The following is a 22,608-nucleotide window of genomic DNA, read 5'->3' as shown; positions in this document are numbered from 1 at the left end:
GCACAAGATCTAGGCCGACACTCCCAGATGTCAGTACTGAGGGAGTGCTGTGCTGTAGGAAGTGCCGTCTTTCGGATGAGACATTAAACCGAGGCCCCATCTGCCATCTCAGGTGGACGTAAAAGATCCCGTGGTACTATTTTGAAGAAAAGCAGGGGAGTTCTCCCCGGTGTTCTGGCCAATATTTAACCCTCAAGCAACATCACTAAAAACAGATTATCTAGTCATTACCACATTGCTGTTTGTGGGACCTTGCTGTGCACAAATTGGCTGCCACGTTTCCTACATTACAACAGTGACTGTACTTCAAAAGTACTTTGGGACCTCCTGAGGTGGCGAAAGGCGCTATATAAACGCAAATTCTTTCTTTTATCTCATTCTGAATAAAAAGTTCATTATGGCTGAATTATTTAGCAATCTGTTTCAATCATTTTGATAATAAATCTCAAGTTCATATCCTCAACGCTTCCGGGAGAGACAAAGAAAGAGGGATGGGAAACGTGAACAGAATCATGGGCTTTTGTAGAGAGAAATGAGTCAGAGAGTTGAGTTGCATTTACAGTAGGAATCTGTTTCAGCTCAAATCGCATCTTTGCCTCTGGGCCATAAGAAGATAAATGAACTGATTTGATAAGGGCGGAATAAGCTTTCAATAAATCAAAGTTGCACGCGGAAAACCCTTGAGGCAAAATATCTCTGGCCGTGGAGTGTTCTTGAGAATTGGCGTTAGGAAAGATTCTGTAATGAGCGTGACCTTGGTTACCCAGTGTACCTGTAGGAGCTGACAAGGCCCCTGTGAAAGTTTCCCTCTCTCTAATTATTTATCGCTTTCCTCCTAGGTGACATTTGCTGCAAGTTATGAAATGAACCAGTCTGCACACAAGAGAGACACTGATGTAAGTAGTGCGAAAAAACACTCGACACAGCACAATTACCCAATCCCATCCATTAACCTTATTGAAGAATAATTAGAACATCACAGCGTTAACACCTCCCAGCCTCTATAATCATCGCTTTGCCTTTCAGTGGTATTATTTCATCATATAACCCGTGTGAAACATTTTGCAGGATATTTAATAACTTATTGAGCTGAGAGCTGTAATTGGTTTTGAGTTTTTTTTTAACTAGCCGAACTCTTGTGACATTGCTCATGGGTGAGTCAGAGGTTTTATAAGAACAGAGGTGTTATGCCAAAATAGCATTAGCAGAGACACTGATTTATCAGCACTGGGTGTGACTTTGGATCTGGGAGACCTAGGAAGGGGAACCTGGCACCTGATAGTACTGGGGTGTGGTTCTCAGGGCCCTGTATTATTTTGAGGGGTTACCCAGGATCTGGGAGCAGTGCAGTAAGGGGTTCTGTACATAATAGGGCTAGTCTAGGGGTCTGGGAGCATAGGGCAGAGAGGACTCAGGGTCTGAGAGGAGGGGTGCAGTCTGGGATCGGAGATTACTGGGAGGGAGAGCCCTGGGTCTGGGAGCATAGGGAGTGGTGCAGGGGTTTAGGAGCACTGGGAATCCTTATTAGGAACAGGTTGCATATCCACTGGACCCTCTCACTAGGCCGGGTAAGGTGCATGGCATGTGTGAACTTTTATTTACAATGTACAAAATCGTTTCACTTCCAACACAATGTAATTTATTATGTGCAAGGTAAACTGCATTCGATAAAGTCTCATATAAAATGATGAATTGGGAGAACTAATTTGTTGCTGCCAAACCGGCAAGGTCAATTCCCACACAATATCGATTAGGAGGGTAAATTCTGCTTCCCCAGCGTGGACCCCTGTCAGACGGTATGGATCACAGAACCGTCCCTATGGTGCTACAGGGCTGTCTCTCACCTTTGCTCCTGGCTAATGAGGCTCTGCACTTGGCATTTCACCTCACTGAAATTACCCAATTGTTCTGACCTTCGCTGTTCAATCTCTGGTACCAGAATGTAACCAGAGGCAAAGAGCAGCATTCAGCAGCTTAGCCTAGAAATTTGTGCCAGCAACATACGTGGATGAATGCTTAACTCTGACCATGGTATTAATGGAGGAGATAACCTAGACAGATAGAGGAAGAGATAAGACTGTGTTAAGTGTAATATCATCAATATATAAACTCTGCTGTGGGTTCTCAACGCCCACTCTAACATGATCACTGTCTGCATTGGACGGTATTAATCAAGTGATCGGCTCAGGAACCAGCATTTCCGCTGGTTCTGCAGCTTTTTAATATATAAAAAAGATACGATACAGTACTTGGCATCAAATGTGATAAGTTTAGAAATGTGTGGGATTTGACCTTGCCGGATTGGCAGCAACAAATTACTTCTCCCAATTCATCGTTTTATACGAGACTTTATCCAATGCAGTTTACCTTGCGCATAATAAATTACATTGTGTTGGAAGTGAAGTGATTTTGTACGTTGTAAATAAAAGTTCACACATGCCATGCACCTTACCCGGCCTAGTGAGTGGGTCCAGTGGACGTGCAACCTGTTCTTAGGCGCAACTCCAGTACACTATCTTCGATCTTATCTTTCTGATTTTGTATACTTTGGTAAATTATTTAGTGGATTTTTTTTCCCGACAGTCTGCACTGACTGCATCCTCTGACAACATGTAAGCGACCATGGTCCCCCCCCTTGATGTAAAACCCTTGGTCACGGGGGGATGGTTTCAGTGCAAAATCTTGTCAGAAAGAATAGATCAATAATGATAAAGTGCGTAAGGAACTGATAGGTTCAACAAAAGGTTGATCATTAACCTGGTGAGTAAGCAATATCTGAGAGTATTACAAGGTAGTCGATTATTCCAGGGGTTTGGGTAATGTCAGTAAACAGACATTCGAACTGGAAGATTACGTTCCAGCCTTGAACAAGTGTACAATGTCTGTTCAGAGTTATCTGTTTCGGATTCTGTCTCTGTCTTTGTTTTGCCTGTAAACAAGTGTCATTGTATCTGCAGTTATTTTTTCCCCTCTTAAGTTCTACGTCAAATGACAGGAAGAAGGGGTTTTGATTATGGGCTCGACCTTAGCCCTACCTGGCTGGTGGAAACTGGGTGAGGTGGACAGTTTTAAAATGAGCAGGTTACTGACCCACTCAGATCCGATATTAACCTGAATAGTTTTGCAGGCGGATGAGGTGGCCACCTAAGGCAGGCAGGAGTCTCGTAAATGTATGCAAAGAAGGGTCCTATTGCATCATAGAATGATACAGCACAGAAGGAGGCCATTTGGCCCATCGTGCCTGTGCTGGCTCTTTGGTAGAACTATCCAATTCGTCCCACTCCCCTGCTCTTTCCCCATGGCCCTGCAATTCTTTTCCCTTCCAAGTATTTATCCAATTCCCTTTTGAAAGTTATTATTGAATCTGCTTCCACCACCCTTTCAGGAGGTGCATCCCAGATCATAACAACATTTTTTTTTCCTCATGTTGCCTCGGATTCTTTTGCCAATTACCCTAAATCTGTGTCCTTCTGCCACTGGAAACAGTTTCTCTTTATTTACTCTATCGAAACCCTTCACGATTTTGAACACCTCTATCAAATCTCCTCTTAACTTTTTCTGCTGTAAGGAGAACAACCCCAGCTTCTCCACAGAACTAAAGTCCCTCATCCCTGGTACCGTTCTAGTAAATTTTTTCTGCACCCTCTCGAAGGCCTTGACATCCTTCCTAAAGTGTGGTGCCCAGAAGTGAACACAATACTCCAGCTGAGGCCTAACCATTGTTGGGCCTGGAGGAGTGGGAGTGCTCTCCTGACCCCCACAAGGAAAGTTGTAGCTTCTCCGACCCAGACTCTTTTCCCCCCCCGCCCCGCCCCCGCCCCCGCCCATCTTCCCACCCATGAGACCTTCCCGAAACCCCCTCCCCGCCAACTTACCTGGAGGCAAAGGGCCGCCTGATTTTCGTCTGCCAACACTTCGGGCACGTTCTGGGTGTGGCCTCCTGCTGACAGGCGGGAAATTAATTCGCCGGAGTGGTTTCCCGTCGGAAAAACCCGCTCCAAGTTAAAATCCGCCCCAGTGCCAGGAATGGGGTCAGATCATGGGTGATCTATCATCATTCGAATCCTCGTCTTTCTTTTTTTCCTCACTGATTTTCTCCCTGTCCCTTTTCTCCTGAAGATGTTGACTCCCTGCTGGGGTAAGGTTTCAGGGGAGCCACTTACCCTCTGGCGCCTTTTCCCCAGTGTGAGCTTTGACAACGAATGTCAACAAACTACGGAGGGAGATGATCACAGCCGAGCCCAGTCGCATCTACAGTGCACGTCTGTGTGTTGGATGGGGAGGCCTGTCCCATTTCTAATCATAAGAAAGACTCTTTATTTTCAATATCTATTCATGAGATGTGGCTGATCAGTTTAAACTTGATTACTATATACTGGGAGGGAACCTTTCAGCTGTATGTTTTCTGAGCTGATTTGTTTTCTTCATATTGGAGAGAATACACATCGCTGTCTGGTGTAAACATAGGAATTGCTAGACGAGAAAAGACCAAAGTCCATCTAGTTTGTCTTCTACCATCCTGGTAACCAAAAGATTCAAATGTAATTACATAGGATGTACAGCACAGAAACAGGCCATTTGGCCCAACAGGTCCATGCTAGTGTTTATGCTCCACATGAGCCTCCTCCCACTTGTCTTTATCTAACCCCATCAACATAGCCTTCTATTCCTTTCTCCCTCATGTGTTTATCTAGCTTCCCCTTAAATGCATCTATGCTATTCGCCTCAACTACTCCTTGTGGTAACGAGTTCCACATTCTAACCACTCTCTGGGTGAAGAAGTTTCTCCTGAATTCCCTATTGGATTTATTAGTGACTATCTTATATTTATGGCCCCTAGTTCTAGTCTCCCCCACAAGTGGAAACATCTTCTCTATATCTACCCTATCAAACCCTTTCACAATCTTAAAGACCTCTGTCAGGTCACCCCTCAGTCTTCTCTTTTCTAGAGAAAAGAACCCCAGCCTGTTCAATCTTTCTTGATATGTGTAACCTCTCAGTTCTTGTATCATCCTGGTAAATCTTTTTTGCATCTTCTCCAATGCCTCTATATCCTTTTTATACCAGTACTGTGGACAATACTCCAAGTATGGTCTAACCAAGGTTCTATACAAATTTAACATAACTTCTCTGCTTTTCAGTTCTATCCCTCTAGAAATGAACCCCAGTGCTTGGTTTTTTTGTATGGCCTTATTAACCTGCGTTGCTACTTTTCAGGTAGTTGACTAATCATGGCAATCAATTAGTCTACAACAGACCTACACATGAAATGTATATTCATGAAATATGTGCAAAATGCCACTTCAAAGGTAAATGATCCCCAGTGTGCAGATTTATGAGTAAATGAAGGTTATTTGCTAAATTCCCATAGGTGACAGAAACACTTGATATTGTTTACTGGCTGCGGGAGATCAGTTGTGATTGTTTGTCTCATCAGGGGATCTTAGGATGTCCCAATGTGCTTCATAGCCAATTAATTACTTTTGAAATGTAGGTACTGTTATTATATAGTCAAACGCAGCAGCCAATTTGCACACTGCAAGGTCCCACCAGAGCAATGAGATAAATGACCAGTTAATCTGTTTTGACGGTGTTTGTCGAGAGATAAATGTTGGGCAGGACAGCGGAAAACTCCTTGCTCCTCTCCATATGTGTACCATGGGATCTTTGACATCCACCTGAACAGGCAGGTGAGACCTCAGTTTAAATATCTCGCCCGAAAGGCGGCACCTCCAACAATGCAACACTCCCCTCAGTACAGCACTGAAGTTAGTAAGGCTTTCACAACCTGGCTGTCTTCTGGGAATAGAGGAAAAACTTGAGGCTGGCTTCTGAGGGGAAAGGGCCCTGTTCCTCTAAAGCCCACTCGACTGACCAGCTTTGCAGCCAGGAGCTGCTGATTCGGAAGATAAATGCAGCGGCCTTCTACTCAGTTCATCAATTCTTCTGAGTCCATTGAGACAAGAGGTTGGGAAATCTGTGTGGGCAGGCCAAATGTCACAGAGAGGTCACAGACACTGGCCCAGGTTTTATATTACTAAGAGAATTAGCAACGCGTTATATCTTTTATTATTTGTTTTGTACCCAAGGAGATATAAGTCTGTAATCAAGTGAAATGATCAGTACTGATATTCTGCTATGGTATAGTTTTAGTAAATATGATTGGCAAATTGCAAAGTGTGGTGGGCCCGATCGTCACCAGGCGGTGACCCCGGTCGTTATGCGGGGGTGGTGCCCAACAGTGCCCTCCATCACTGACCCTACTGGAGTTTGCAGGGTCAGCGGGAGGTGACTTCATTTGTATGGGGTAAGTAGGCACCCTCTCTGAGGGTCCGGGCCTCTTTCTTGGACAGGACCCCACTGGCGGGGCCCACATGCACAGTCGTGGAGACAAGTACCTTACGGAGCGTACTGGCCACCACCTCGGGTCTCCCATTAAGAGTGGGAACTCCCTGCTTCGAGAGCCCCCACCCCTGCTACCCTCTCCCCCGCCTCCCTGGCCCATCACTCACCTAGTTATGAGCGGACACAATTGCCACCCCTTACAAAGCAACCAGGAAATCCCCGGAAATGGCAGAGACCCGGTATTGCACTGGATCTCGCCTGTTTCCCTGGGGTTTTCACTGGTCTCCCACTGGTGTTACAGCTGGAGACCAGTGGGAACCCCTGAGGAATTTCAGGGATATAGGGGGGTACTTTTAACCTAACTCGATGGTTTTACACCTCGCCCAATATTGACACCAATGGAGAGTAAAATCGGGCGGGGTGTAAAACTAAGCTTTGCACCCGATCCCATCAGTTTTCCAACGAGCAGGTTAGGTTAAAATTGCCCCCCCTCCGCCCCGTGTTTCTTTTTCTATTTCCTGGGAGAACCTGAAAGGGTTCATGTCAATTCAGCGAGCTAATTACAGTAACGGTGGGTTTCTGATTGATCTCAGGAGCACCACGTCGCCAGATAACGTGTGTATAAAGTCACACTCTAATTCGTAGGGAACGAGGACCTTCCGAACCCCTGGAATTCCCGAGGGGTTCTTTCCCGAACTTCCACCGTGACTCTGGAATAAACCCTGGAGAAACGGCTGTAGGGCTTTCACAGAACTTGCATCGGGAGATTGGATAAACGCCATCGAGACTTTACCCCGATATGGGGCCTGATACATTTTGGGGAGATTTACGCCAGTTACCGAGTACCATGTCAACAGGATGGCACCCCTTTAAGCTGCATCAACACAAGCAGAGTAGATAATATCAATTGTATTATTCAAGCTATGTTCAAGTTTACTATCAATGATATTCCATAAATCTCCAGGCTCTTTGAACCTGCCCCCAGTCACCTTTGACCAGCTCACTCTGATTCCACCTTGCAGATAGCCCTGGGCGTTCTCGGATCTTTGGCCGTTTTCATTGCCATGCTGGAGACAAGCAGCTGGAGGCGGAGGAGTGGACTAGAATTTATAGACATCGTGGTAAGTACAGACCAGTCACTGTGTATTGGATACAACGGGCTGGAATACAGTGAAAGAAGAAAGAAAGACTTGTATTTCTATAATGCGTTTCACAACCTCAGGATATCCTAAAGCTTTACAGCCAATCAAGTACTTTTGAAGTGCAGTCACTGTTGTAATGTAGGAAACACGACAGCCAATTTGTACACAGCAAGATCCCACAAATAGCAATGTATACACTGTGTACTTTATGTGCTCCGTGACCTGTATGAGCTGCGTGCCCCGTATACTCTGTACTGTATACACTGTGTACACTATATACACTCTATGTCCTGTGTGCCTTATATACTCAGTGCGCTCTGCATACACTACTTTGCACTCGGTGCGCCCTGTGTACTCGATGTACTCTGTGTGCATAAGGGTTGATTCTCAGGTGAGGAGTGAGTGGCACTCACATGGAGCGCTGATCAGGAAATCCCAGGCCTATAGCCCCTGTTTTTTTTTAATCCATTGATTTAAATGAACTGAAAATCAGGAGCTGTGGGTCCATGATTTTCCAAACAGCGCTCTCCGTGAGCGCTGCCCTCCAATGCAGTTTGTGTACACGTTGTGTACCCTGTAAATATAGGGCCCGATGTTACCGGGGCTGCGGGTTCCCGGCGGGGGACTATTGGGCGCGTGGGTAACGCGCCAGGCGAAATCAGTCAGCCCCCCGCGCGATCGTAGCCCAATTGGATCCACTTACCTGGTCTTCCGGGTTCCCCACTGTTGATCTGCGCGTCGGGTGGGCTGCGCATGCGCAGTAAGATCTGTCAGCTGGAGGAGCTCTATTTAAAGGGGCAGTCCTCCACTGACAGATGCTGCAACAAATAGAAAAAATTACAGCATGGAGCAGCCCAGGGGGAAGGCTGCTCCCAGTTTAATGATGCCTCACTCCAGGTATCAATACACGGGGTGAGGAGGAGGGGGAGGACAGAGATCTTCCCGCCCCCCCCCGGCGGGCAGGAGGAAGCAGCCCGCCTCTGCACCACCAACATATCGCCCACCTGCATACAATGCAGGAGGCGCTCCATTGACCTCAGTAGGTCAGCCGAAGTGAGTACACTTACTCTTTCCCCTACACTCCGTCTGCCACATCATCGCCCCCACCCCACATCTCCTTCTGCACTGCCAACACTACTCTGTCACATCACCCCTCACACCCACTCAAACCTCATCCTCATCTTGCCTGCACCTACTCACCTCGCCAGTACTCATCCCGCCACTACCACTCAACCCAATCCTCATACAATCTCATGGCTCTATCCCATACTCACCCTCTCATGCATCTCTTTCACGGCCAGCCTCACTCAACCTGCCACTACCTGTGCTGCAGCCACAGAGCATGCATCACATATGTGCAGTAGGCAGCGTAAGGCAAACGTGTTGTGAGCATGAAGGGGATGCACAAGGGTGTTTGAGGGTTTGTCATGGTTGTTACTTATATTGAATTTCTGACCAACTCACATTACATATTATATTGGCACCACTACTGCCATGTCTTTGCGAATCTTGTCTGGTTTGTGCAATAATGCCCACTCCTGAGGATCACTATGAAGACCCACAACTGATGCCACCCATTGTGTCACTGCAGAGTGGGTGTAGGTGTATTTGCAGGGCTCTTTTGTGCAGACGGCTGAGAAACGTCGGTGATGTCCCCGGTTGCACCCTGGAAGGATGCGGAGGAGAAGTTGTTGAGGGCAGTGATGACTTTGACAGCGACAAGTAAGAAGATGGTACTCGGGCCAGCCGGGAGCAGCTCGGCATGAAGGAAGCTGCAGATGTCCACAACTACATGTCGAGTGACTCTGAGCCTCCGTGTGCACTGCTGCTCAGAGAGGTCCAGGAGGCTGAGCCTCGGTCTGTGGACCCTGTGCCGAGGGTAATGCCCTCTGCGACGCATCTCTCTCTGTGGTTGCCCTCCCTCCTGCTGTGCAGGTGGATGTGTCACAGCACTCTGTTGTGGAGCTCCACGTGTCAGAGGTGGACGGCGAGGCTGGTGATGCTGTTCGCCCTCCGAGGAGGTCATGACTGCAGCTACGGCAGCCCCCATCCGGAAGATGTACATCTGAGGGGGTCCGCAAGGTAGGTACCTGTCACTGGACCCCGGGGTAAGTGTGCAAGTTGGTGACTCTGATTGTCAGGAGGAGGGTGGTGGAGGTCAAACTTTGTCCCAAGTGACAGAGTGGCCTCCTGCAATGGGTGAGGGTCTCCCCGCCCCCCCCCCCACCCCACTGTTAAATGGACCTTTGCAGCTGCCACAGGCTGACAGCTGCAACACGTCCATTTGAACTGGGAGTGTTTCCTCCCGTGTGGGAAACAGTCCCAGTTTGCTTTAAAATCCCACCCCTCCTCACATAATGCCTTAATCAGGTCAATTAATGACCTGAACAAGCAAAGTAAATAGCGTCAAGTGGCACCCCGCTGCCTTTAATTGCCTGCGGGATTCCCACCAGCGGGGGCTGCACGCGCACGCCGGCGCGTCAGTGGGGAACCCGGAAGTGGGCGGGTTGGAGTCGGGCTCTCGACCCACTCCGGGATTCTCCGATTTTCGGAGCCCCCCCCGCCAGGAACGCACCCGATAGCGGGTGCTAAAATGACGCCCATAGTATCTATTGTGTTCAACTGAGTATTTGATCATTCCTGCCTACACTTATATTCCTCAATCCCATTTTGTAACTGGATATTATTTCAACTGTTTTTAAAGAGGCTAAACATCGTATCATTGACTCTTTATTGCTGAATGTCTGTTGCTTTCATCTGCATGGGAGAAAAATAACTTATAATCATTAGTCTTGCTTGTAAATGTCAACACTGTACTGCCCTTTCATCCTCTACACACAGTCCAAATTAAGCAGCCTGCTTGTATTTGCTGGAATGGTTCTTCTCTCTCTGGGGATAGTCCTCAGCTTGGAATGGCACGAAAGTTCAGCACTAATTTAACAATCTGACTCAACCAGAGAGATTATAAATGTAGAGAGCCAAGGGCGGGGCGGGAGATCGAGGAGGACAACAGCTCACTGGATAGTCATCTTGAGGTCAGAGTTCAGGTGTGTGGAAATGCATAAAGAGATACCTGACCATATTAACTCTCTCTAATACACCTAACTCATGAATGTAGAAATGAATGATGGATATTTGACCATATTAACTGACCAGCTAATTCAATTTAAAGCTCACATAATAGTTTCTCACGAAAACACATAGACGCACAATTGTGTAATTACTTTGAGCTTTCTCATGCTGATAGCTGTCTGACTAACAGAAATGAATGACCATATAGCCTTGAGACTAGCTATAGACTTACTGATAATAAAGACAGTTTCTTAGGGAAAAAGCACTTTCCCGGGCCTGCGTCCAAAATATCGAGGTGACAATGGGAAACGGAGGGTGGGTTCCCTATTTTGATTGACTAACTACCTGAGCCAATAAAGAATGTACGTGTACGCCCATATTCTGTGACAGGTGGGCGTTGTTACTGAACTGTATAAACGTGTAAACAATTTTATAACACCAAGTTATAGTCCAACAATTTTATTTGAAAATCACAAGCTTTTGGAGGCTTCCTCCTTCCTCAGGTGAATGTTTCACATAAAATTGTTGGACTATAACTTGGTGTTATAAAATTGTTTACAATTGTCAACCCCAGTCCATCACCGGCACCTCCACATCATGTATAAACGTGAGCTGTTTCTTGAACTCAGCGAAGACGTAGCCTCAACCATTGTTTTGAGGCACTCTTCCACTTGTACAAGTTTCTTAATAAATTCTCGCTTGTCTTAATAAGTGTTTGGGTGTTAATGCATTGTATAGAATAAGTAATATTAAGTTTAAGTTTTCGACAGGTGCATCATGGAGACCTGTAAGAAGAACTTGTTGTTCTATCTGAGCTATTCCATACGTACCCAGACAGTGGCCAGCTACAGTTACAATCCCGCCATGATGCACCGCCTTTAACGTTTCTCCACATTTAAAACACAGGAAAATTGATATACTTTGCCCATTTTTGAAGCAATTCTTCAGCCAGTCTTACCACTTCCCTGATAGCTGACTTTGACGTAGTTTGTGGTTTTGTTCCTCACTATCTCCTTTATTTTACGCAGACAATTGTGAAATATTTTGCCTATTTTGCCGGCGCCCTGTCGAACACCTTTTTCCTCGTTACGTTTGGTACTGGGATTTACTGGCTCATTGTGTACAAGGTAAGGGTTACTGCTTCATTACAGTCTCTCACCCCTAGCTTCCAAACTCTCTCAAAGGGGTAAAAATGCTGCTGTGTCACTGCCGTCGCGCGTGTCACAAAAAAAAAGAAAGAACTTGTATTTATCAAGTGCCTTTCACGACCTCAGGACGCCCCAAAGTGCTTTACAGCCACTTAAGTACTTTTGAAGTTTAGTCGCTGGGTAATGTAGGAAACGTGGCAGCCAATTTTTGTGCACAGCAAGGTCCCGCAAACAGCAATGAAATAAATGACCAAATAATCTGTTTTTTAGTGATGTTAGTTGAGCGAGGAGAACTCCCCTGCTCTTCTTTGAAATAGTGCCATGGGATGTTTTACATCCACCTGAGAGGGCAGACGCAGTCTCGGTTTAACATCTCATCCAAAAGACGGCATCGCTGACCGTGCAGCACTCCCTCAGTACTGCACTGGGAGTGTCAGCCTAGATTTTGTGCTCAAGTCCCTGGATTGGGTCTGTGAACCCATGACCTTCTGACTTGGAGGTGAGAATGCTACCAACTGAGCCACAGCTGACACAGAAGTGTGCAAGGTTCCAGCCACTATTTTGTAATCCATTAAAATTAATGGACGGACAGTCCGGGAGTGCGCAGTTTTGTAATATGTGCTCCTGCCAGGTGGCAGAACCTTTACCCCAAGGTCCCTTGAGTCTGTGTTTCATTGTAATCCTGGTCATCGTTGCTCTGAATTTTCCTCTTGTGCCCCTGCTAACTGCAAACCTTCCCTGCCACATGCTCCTTCTCCTCATTACATCCTTGAGACTTAATCAGATCATCTCCCACCAGTGAGATTCAGAATGATGTCCCATTGATGTTAATTCTGCTCCTTCACACTATTGGACTCTCTAACTTTACCTATGCAACTCCCCCGATGATGTCACAAATTCTCAAGCTTTGAATAAAAATATATTCAACATAAATTGATGGATGCAAATGAACAAGGATATGAGATTTAATCATAATCCAACTGCTCGATGTTTAATGGGGAAATGTCTTTGTTAAAATTATATTTATTTGATAAACCTTAAAATCCAGGGGGAATGCATCATGTCAGCTATGCACAACATCTTCAGGAAGCCTTGAACATAGTTCAAGATCCAGAGAATGGTGTGGAAACTTTGCATTTGGTGCTAATGCATTAATGTCTCTTGTATTTGTTTGCACAGGGTCAGCAGTCTACAGTTGAGGTAACACTGCCCCCTGCTGGTAGCGAGATTGAAACTGGCTTCATCATCTACGTGTCTTGTGCATTCGGACTGAAGGTAATGTTAAAATCATACAGTTCTACTGAACTTCTTCCGGGAGCTGCCTCAGAGATTCCTCACTTTAGCATCAAATGCACGGTGTTTAAATTGGGCCTTGCACCTTCTTTCTGCTCACTCTTTAGAATGACATCAATAACTACAAAACCTATGAGGATGGATTTCAGTAACTGCCCTTTTCAGGAATAAATGAGGAATGATGGGGAGGATTTACAACCATTTGTCACCCAAACAACACCCAGAAATCACCCTATGGAATACTAGCGTGCGGACGTTTAAGGTGTTCCTCTGAGATTTGTCTCCATGCTATTTTGGCGTTGACCAATTTATTTTATCCCATAGCGTAATTTCAGGGCCTGTATGTTTGAGGAAGGAGTGAGAGCCTTTCAGTTAGCCCTTTATTGTCTGTCCGTTTATCTTCAACGTCCTGATTCAAGTGCAGGCTTACAACATTAGAAATCTATTTCTGATACTCGTCAATCTCCCATGGCCTTGTACACAGGGAATCGAGGCCAAGTGTAGTCTTCAGGTGAATCTGGGTTAGAGGCGGGGAGATCATTTGACCAGGAAATGCAGATGTGCATAACCTGTCCCCATTTTAAAGTTGGACATTCTGTCCCTATTTTTACATTTCCATTGTAAATTCCTATGCCCACATTTATAATAGGAATTGCTTATGTAAACTTGTCACGCTGTAATTAAAAGGGGGAGTGGTGGTGCTGGGCCTGCTCCGCTCGGGCTTTCTTATTGTGGATGCAGCCTAGCAAGCGGCCGCCACCAAAAGGTAAGTTTTTAAAAAAAATTTTAACAGGAGTGCTGCTCCCGGCTCCACAGCACTCCTGAAGGTGCTGCTGAGCAACGATCGGGCCCCCTTCCCATTGTCCTTCCTACTCCCCCTCCCACTCCCTTTCGGGATTTACCTGCAGATGTCCCAAAATCGATCACTTGGAAATGGGTGAGCTGCTTCTATAGGTGTGACAGGTGCTGACAGCTCACCTAAAATGTTCAAATGAGGCCCGAGGCCCAATTTAGAATGAGCCTTGGTCCTCGCTGTCCGTGCGCCGTTTATTATGCACCTGGAAACAGGCCATAGCCAACTTCTGCCCCTCTTTGCCTTGATTACACCAATGCCCTCTTGAATCCAGGATTATTGTCCTGATTTGACTGCAGGAAGTGACAATACCGTCCAGCTTCTTTGTGAGGTGTAATGAAGGAGAATGGTCTTCATTGTTAGTGAATGTGGAAAATAAATTTTGTAATGTCTCCTTTTAACTTTCATGCAATTTACTAAAAATAAGTGACCTGTAATGATGGGCCATCGATTATGCCTTTGACACAGTGCAGATGGAGCAAAATCTGTTCATTCCAACCACCTTTAGAATTGTCTTTGAGTGATCTTCGTAGGCTGGTTATCTCCTAATACAGGTTCAAGTCTTTGTTAATTGACAATTGGGTCTCTACGTAGCCGGTCTCTCAATATACAGGTGGTCTTTACGACAGGGTTTCACAGGGTTTTTTTCCGAACGCTGATGGTCCTATAAACCATCAAAACTCGTGATTCACTTGCAGGTCCTATGATTTGCGGAAGTTTTATAATAACAATTCATGTAGGAAATTTCAATATGTTGAAAGCTACTTTTATTTTACCCTTGTGACCTGCGAGCAGCTAAAAACAATCTTCTTCTGTGAGTGTTGGCAGTGTTGGGAGCAATATGTTCATGAAGAAGTGTTTTTCCTTGTTTGGGGAGGGAAAAGAGTCCTACAACACTGTTACCATGATGGCATCTTGCACAAGTGACATGATGTGTTTAGGTGGGACTTACAACTTATTAAGAGCATAGGAACAGAATTAGGCCATTCAGCCCCTCGAGCCTTTTCCGCCATTCAATAAGATCATGGCTGATCCTAACTCCATTTACCCGCCTTGCTTCCATATCCCTTAATACCCTTGGCTAGCAAAAATCTATCAACCTCAGATTTTAAATTATTAATTGAGCTAGCATCTACTGCTTTTTGTGGGAGAGAGTTCCACACTTCTACTGCCCTTTGTGTAACTTCACTCCTGAATGGCCTGGCTCTGATTTTAAGGTTATGTCCCCTTGTCCTAGACCCCCCACCAGTGGTATTGTGTATTTGTATAACGATGAAAGCTGTGCCAACATTTTTGTGAACTTGGTTCCCCTTTAATGTAATGCAGTTAGGTTTGGGTCTTTGTCTTTGCCTCTGGGATGGTTGAAGTCATTGAGTTTTTGGTCCAAATGTTGGCTCTGAAGACACAAGCCAATTGAGCAAACCCAAAGTTCAGCCTCGAACAGCCTGAGTTTTAATCAAGGTGAAGCTGAGATCCGAATGTTCATCCTGTAAAATGGAACCACCATTACATTTTTTTTAAACCTAGCAACATTTATTACTGGGCACTCTCTTACCACATTGTCAGGATAGGGAGATCTCTGTGATTAATATTAGAAACAGAAATAGCTCATAATATTACCCTCGAGATGAGAGTCTCTCAGGAGGTGGAATTGGAAGCTGCACTCCCCTAACGTTTGAATATCTGGTTTCTTTCAGGCGCTGGAATTAATTCACATCCTCATTGTTCAGATGACAGTATCAATCTTCCTGATAGACTGGGAAAAGCCAAAAGGCAGACCATTACCTAAACCAGGAGGTAGGCTCATTTACCAAAGTTCTGGGATTGGTAAAAACTGTTGATAATTTGCTCTGCGCAAATTGGCTGCCTACATTACAACAGTGACTGCTCTTCAAAAAAAAAAAGTACTTCATTGACTGTAAAGCTCTTTGGGTCGTCCTGAGGTAGCGAAAGGCGCGATATAAATGCAAGTTCTTTCCTTCTTTATGTCTTTCCCCACTCCTCCCGCCAGCCCCTGCCTCCCAGTATGGTCCCCCCCCAGCCCGAGAGCTGTGTTTCGAAGATTTCCCGGCCTGCGTTCATCCCAACCAGAGCCGCTGGTACAATTAATGGAGGGCAATTTTAACCTAACCTGCCTCTCGGGAAACTGACGGGATCGGGTGCAACGCTGGTTTTACACCCCACCCGATTTTACTCTCCGTTGAAGTCAGCGGCCAGTAATATTGGACGGGCTGTAAAACCAGCGTTCCACCTGATCCCACCAGTTTCCCGACGGCCAGGTAGGTTAACGATACCCCAAATCAGTCAGCTGCAATGCTATAATGTCTTCACTTCACTTAGTGAGGTTTGAAGGGGTGCTTTACATTTACTTTTTCCTTTTCTGTAATGTAACTTCGGATTGTTTACTGCAGACTATCTTACTGAGAGCAGCAACCTATCGTATTGATATTATCTTTTCTACAGCAAACAAGACAACTCCCTCATCGGTCAGTATCTGGAGAACTTACTTCATAGCCAATGAGTGGAATGAGATTCAGACTAGGAGAAAGATAAACCCAGTCCTGCAACTCTTTGTTGTTCTATTGCTGCTGGAGGTAAGTGACTTTTTCCATTTGACCTAATGAATCTTAGAGTAAACTCTAGATGCAAAGTTCAGGTTTTATCTCCTACTCTGCTCAACATCAGTGGAAGATTGAATAATTAGTTTAACTCTATATATCTATGTAGCTATACTAACCAAAGAACCATTTGTTAAAATGTTAAAAAAAATTAAGACTTAAAAAAAATTATCTTCCAATTCCTGGTTTCCCTCTGGCTGGACTCCCTGGATGTAGTGCTTAGATCCTTTGGGGCTTTTTGGTTGCTCCATTGAAGGAGCAGTGGAATTCCCCATTGATTCCTTGGTGGTGTGTTGGAGTCCCTGGTACAGTAACTGTAATGGTGGAGTGTTGGAGTCCATGGTAGTTGTAATGGTGGAGTGTTGAAATGCTTGGTAACTATAATGGTGAAGTGTAGGTTGGTAACTGTAATGTTGGAGTGTTGGAGTCCCTGGTAACTGTAATGGTGGAATGTTGGAGTCCCTGGTAACTGTAATGGTGGAATGTTGGAGTCCCTGGTAACTGTAATGGTGGAATGTTGGAGTCCCTGGTAACTGTAATGTTGGAGTGTTGGAGTACGTGGTAAATCTATCAACAGAGTATTGGACTCTCATTAGCTCTTGTGCTAGAGTGTAAGGCTCTGTGGTAGGTCTGGTAGCAGAACACTGCAAATCTCTGGTGGATTTAACAGCAAAGCTACACTGCACTCCTTGAACTCTTGTACTAAGAGCACTGGACCCCCTCATAGCTGCTGTGTTGGAATGTTGAACTCCCAGTCACACGGGTTGTGAGTTTAAATTCTGTTGTTATCTGAACTCACCTACCTCACTTTTTTTTTTCAAGTGTTCAGCCAGACTGCTAGAATTGACCTCCACCCCAACTGACATCTGTGCCATTGGAGTCGTCTCCTAGGGACGGGAGCTTATCTCTGCTCAGGCTTCCATCTGGTGATGTGCCTCTTATCAAGAAATGTCTAGGCCAGCACAGTTAGTTAGAACATTGAGTGAAAATTCCATCCTCTCTATGTGTTTTCATTCGCACTGTGGCAAGACTCAAATCAGCTGGAGTTTAGCTAGTGACTGATCCACATTAAACTGAGGTGGGGGGGAGGAAGAGACAGCAAGAACACATGGCTGTATCTGGTTCTGTTAGTGTCCTCAGGCTGCTTTTATTCAGGGAAAGAATCCCGTTATTCCCTCAGGTTAGTAAGAAATTAGTTTGCGGTCTGGCATAGACCGGATTAGAACCCGAGAACACAAAATTCCCTCGAGTTAGTGTAGTTAGGGGATTAGTGACCTTCCACATACTAAATTCCTCTGGCCACTTTTCAAAGAACAAACCAAATTCCTTTCAGTGCAGCCGAGTTGGAGGCTCTGTCTTCGATCAAGTTAGCAGGAAGGAACGCATTATTTGTTCCAGATAGAGTCACCAGGACAGTGTGTCGGAAAGTTCTGAGCGGCTTCCAAGAATCCCCATATTTCTTTCTTTTGTTGATTGTTTAAATGTTATTTAAGCTGCTGCTGATTTTTGCAAGGCTCTGACAACTTTAAAAGAAGTTACGTACTTTTGACAAATGTTTTGTTTTGAAATGATGGTACATCCCTCGTTCTTCCACAGGACGCTTAATTTAAAAATATTAATTTGATTTTTTAAAAAATTACTGTAACCATTTTTTATTTAACAAAAAAAGTGGGAGATTAGCATGGAATGTCAGTTCTGGGGAATGGAACACTTAATTGCTCCCCAGTCAGGTATAGCGTATTAGATGCAAAGTGAAGCTCCTCCTATTCTGCCCCAACAATGTGCCTCAGCCCCAACCTTACGAGAGCAGCCCTGACTGAAACCAGTGTGACATTTCTCACCCGAGCCCCTCTGACTGAGATTGGCAGTCTAGTTCCAAATGACGGCAGTGTGGTACAGTCGGGCTCATGTCCATCAGTGGCTGGTCTGAGATTCGCCCCACTTTTTAATATTAGATCTAGCTCAACGGCAACCCAGCCACTCTCTCACCTTCGTCCAGTTCAGCTCGAACTGGAACCGTTGCATCGATCGCAGCCTGTGAAGTAGGGTCAGAGTGCAGTGTGTGGTAATGAAGTCTGTTCAGCTTGCTTATACAGTATTCTAAATGGTGTACCTGACAGTGTAGCATAGAATTTACAGCACAGAAACAGGCCATTTGGCCAACTGGTCTGTGCCAGTGTTTATGCTCCACACGAGCCTCCTCCCTCCCTACTTCATCTAACCCTATCAGCATATCCTTCTATTCCTTTCTCCCTCATGTACTTGTCTAACTTCCCCTTAAATGCATCTATGCTCGTCACCTCAACTACTCCTTGTGGTAGTGAGTTCCACATTCTAACCACTCTCTGGGTAAAGAAGTTTCTCCTGAATTCCCCATTGGATTTATTAGTCACTATCTTATATTTATGACCCCTAATTTTGGACTCCCCACAAGTGGAAACATCTACTCTAGATCTACCCTATCAAACCCCTTCAGAATTTTAAAGACTTCTGTTAGCTTATTAGTCTTTTGTATACAAAAGAATCCCAGCCTGTTCAGTCTTTCCTGATAGTTATAACTTCTCAATTCTGGTATCGTCCTTGTAAATCTTTTTTGCATCTTCTCCAGTGCCTCTATATTGTTTTTATAATATGGAGACCAGAACTGTGCTATTTCTTGAAAAATTCACTCTCTCCTCCACCCCCCCACCCCATGAATGCATAAATACTTATTGCGGTACAGCTCCACCCCCTCACCCATCGGCTATTATTCACGTGTGAGCCGTGGCAGTGATTATCGATGGGCTATTTGACTGGGAGAGAATCGCAGCTGAGTACAATCCTCTCCCCAGCCAACACCCGTGCACGCTCACATCCATCAGGGGGGTGCTGCACACCAGTCAGGAGCAGGAACGCTGACTGAACTTTCCCTCCGTAACTCAGGATCGCTGCGGGTAATTGTAGGACCCCTGGCACTGTCCAAACTGAAGTCAGCTAGCTCAATACAGACCAGAAATTGAACTCGAGGCGGTCCTGGTCTCTCTCTGATTTTGCTGAATACTGGCAGAGCCTGTCTTGTTTCTAATTATTTTAGAACCAAATAAAATGTACATTTGATTTTATTGCCAACAATCTGAGGAAGGTTCACATGTACCTTTTAAAAAAAAACAAAGCTCGTGTGGTTGGAGGACTGCCTAATGTAGAGCTGTCCCATACAGAGCAGAAGGTCGTAGGTTCGATTCTACATTGTGTAGTGTTAGTCTCTTACTGTGTTTTTCTGCTTCTGTGCGATTGTCTTACTTCTAAATAAATCAGACTATTAGTTTCAGCCTGAATATAATGGTCTGACAGCATGCCACTTGATCTGCAGTACATAACCCTGTGGTAAAAGAATAATTGTTAACCTCGTTCATGTATAAAGTTTCAATTCATAAGGGACTCAGATGCTTAATGGAAATTGCCTTTATTCTGTGAACATGGCTATAAAGTGCAGGGTGCGAGTCTGGATTGTAACAAGGTACATCTAGCACATTGGGATGAATTAATATACATATGGATCTTTGAAACTTCTTCTCATAATCAACTTGTTTGCTGTAATGCCATTGTTCAATCGGGATTTATTATAGGAAAGATGGAATGGATTAATCTCCCACTGGGGAACATCTCAATTTGGTTCAACTTTCCAATTTTACTGTGTACACATGTCCATTTATTCAGAGCTGACATTCCCAACGAGGGAGGGGCTCCATCTCACCTTACCAATGCTGATTTCAGGCACTCCCACAAGGGGAGAATTGCATCTGGATTTAACCACACAAACAAATACTGTCTGAAAAATGTAAATTACAGAACCAGGGATGAGAATTTTTTTTTAAGCAGTGGGCTGCTATGATCTAGAATCCGTTGCCTGAAAGGGTGGTGGAAGCAGATTCAATAGTAACTTTCAAAAGGGAATTGGATAAATACTTGAAAAGGAAAAAAAAATTCAGGGCTGTGGGAAAAGAGCAGGGGAGTTGGGACTAAGGGATAGCTTTTTCAAGGAGCCGGCACGGGCACAATGGGCCGAATGGCCTCCTCCTGTGCTATAAGATTCTACAATGATACAGGATACCGAGATGGATGTACAAAAGTCAGGAGCACACCTCTTGTTAACCAGAGAGCACTTAATCATGTGTATCGGGCTGGCTGGTGATTTCTGTGGTCAGCAAACATTTAGGCTCAGAGTTGAGCGACGACTCTTTGAGATCCCTTTGTAGCTGAGGCCAGTGACAGTAAGTTTCTGGGGGCAGTGTCGTTACCTGCACACAATGCAAGCAATAAGAGCTACCTTTGGTTTGCTAACACAGCAGAACTGGCCGCAGTGCGAAACATCTGTTTACTTGTGTTGAGAAATCAGCTACGAGGGGTCGATTTCTGTCTTGCTACCACCCCCCGTTCATGCCTTTAAACGGGTGGCAGCACGACCAAAGTCGGGAGTCGGGGGAGGGAAGACGCCATCTTACTGCTGGAGGCCTGGCCATGCCGACCTTTCGGCACGGACCTCAATTTAAGCAGACGGCGCTGGAAACAGGCAGGGGCCTACTTAAAACATTCAAACAGGGGTCAACTGATGTTGTCAGGGCTCCCAACGTCATTTACGTGTCATTGAGCACTGTCATCGCTGTATGCAGAACCTGCCCACAAACCATGGAGGGGTGTTGGCAAGAATCTTTACCTGCCCGCAGACAGTGCACTGGGATTCCACAACAGCTGAATATCTTGGCCATCACCCTTCTGTGTATGTATAATGTCACTTTCTGTGTCTTGGCATCATAATGTCTGGTAGGCAATTTCTGGCATTGGTGCTTGGGGACACAGTGACAAAGGCAGGTGGGTCTAAAAAAAAGTTTTGTTTGTTTCATAGGTTTCTACTTGGTATCCTTGTGGGAGTGCTGTTTGCCAAACATAGTCCATACCTTTTCCACTTCTTCAAGGAAAGGGGGCAGGAGTGGTCTCTCCCATTCTCTTCACCCCCACCCCCCTAAGTAGAATAAACCCAGGCTGATGAGTCCCTTCCCAATCTCTGGTGATACCAGTCCGTGGTACTCTCATGGTAGTATGGCCTCACCTTTAAACTTCATGAAGACCTGAATTCAAAACTGACGTTGAAGTCAAAATTGATTAGACTCAATTCCCCCAATCCAATCATAACTATTCAATACTGAAGCAATCCGGAGACAAAACATCATCACTCCATTAACCTTTGCTTCCAATAACTACAAAGTTATAGTCTTGAAGACAAGACTTGGGAATTTGAATGAACTCCTTGTTTCATGATCCCAGTTCTAACAGCAGTAGATAGGTGACTCAAAGCACCCTTCATCTAAAAGGTTCAAACATAGACGTGTACAGCACAGAAGGAGGCCATTCAGCCCATTATATCGCTACCAACTCTTTGCTAGAGGAATCCAAAACTAACCCCACTACCCCGTGCTCTCCCCATTAGCCCTGTATCTTCCTCTGCTTCAAGCCTTTAGCCACTTTTCCCTTAAAAGGTATAATGATCTCTGCCTCAACGCACTCCCTGTGGTGAAACATTCCACACTCCCAAAGAACATCTGCGTAAAGAAATTTCTCTTTGTCTTTCTCCTCGTTCTCTTAGTAGTAGATAGAAACTTGTCTTGCATATTTTTAATTTCAGATTATTGGCTTAAAGAACATCGCTAGAAGAGATCTCAGTTTGAATCTACATCCAGGACCTGACGTTAGCCTAGCTCCCTGGAGTCCAATTCTCCGATATGGAATAGCAGTCTCCATGTGGTTGGCAGTCGGTTTAGTTCAAGTAAGACAGCTGCAGTTACTATAATTTATGCATCGGAGCCATGCCACTGATAAATGGATAGTACATCAATAAGATTCAGTAACTAAAACTACCAATGGATTTGGTTCCTTGTCTTATCACAGACACACAATCCCTTCACCTGAGTGCCATGGTGCTGGCAGCTAAAGAGAAGCTTTCCAATCAAAGATGATTCATTTAAGCATAAATCTATTTAGAAAATTGGGACACATGGCAGAGGATGTATTTTACATTGACTCTGCTCCTGAACAGTAAACTTCCCTTTTAGGAACAAAACCTGCACCATTCTTGCAATGTGAATTAAGTTTCTACACGTGCT

General features: G+C 45.1%; 1 protein-coding gene across 1 annotated transcript in view; it reads left to right on the top strand.

Annotated features, from left to right (window-relative positions):
- LOC137333373 (meckelin-like) overlaps positions 1-22,608 on the top strand; it is an 81,900-nt gene that overhangs the window by 43,224 nt on the left and 16,068 nt on the right. Inside the window, exons 15-21 of the mRNA XM_067997516.1 lie at positions 840-896; positions 7,368-7,466; positions 11,588-11,686; positions 12,887-12,982; positions 15,551-15,650; positions 16,317-16,447; positions 22,131-22,271. Coding sequence (XP_067853617.1) covers positions 840-896; positions 7,368-7,466; positions 11,588-11,686; positions 12,887-12,982; positions 15,551-15,650; positions 16,317-16,447; positions 22,131-22,271 — 723 coding nt within the window. The remainder of the gene's footprint in view (positions 1-839; positions 897-7,367; positions 7,467-11,587; positions 11,687-12,886; positions 12,983-15,550; positions 15,651-16,316; positions 16,448-22,130; positions 22,272-22,608) is intronic.

The sequence above is a fragment of the Heptranchias perlo genome, chromosome 16, assembly GCF_035084215.1.
Source record: "Heptranchias perlo isolate sHepPer1 chromosome 16, sHepPer1.hap1, whole genome shotgun sequence".
NCBI lineage: Eukaryota > Metazoa > Chordata > Chondrichthyes > Hexanchiformes > Hexanchidae > Heptranchias > Heptranchias perlo.
This window is presented reverse-complemented; position numbering and strand designations above follow the sequence as displayed.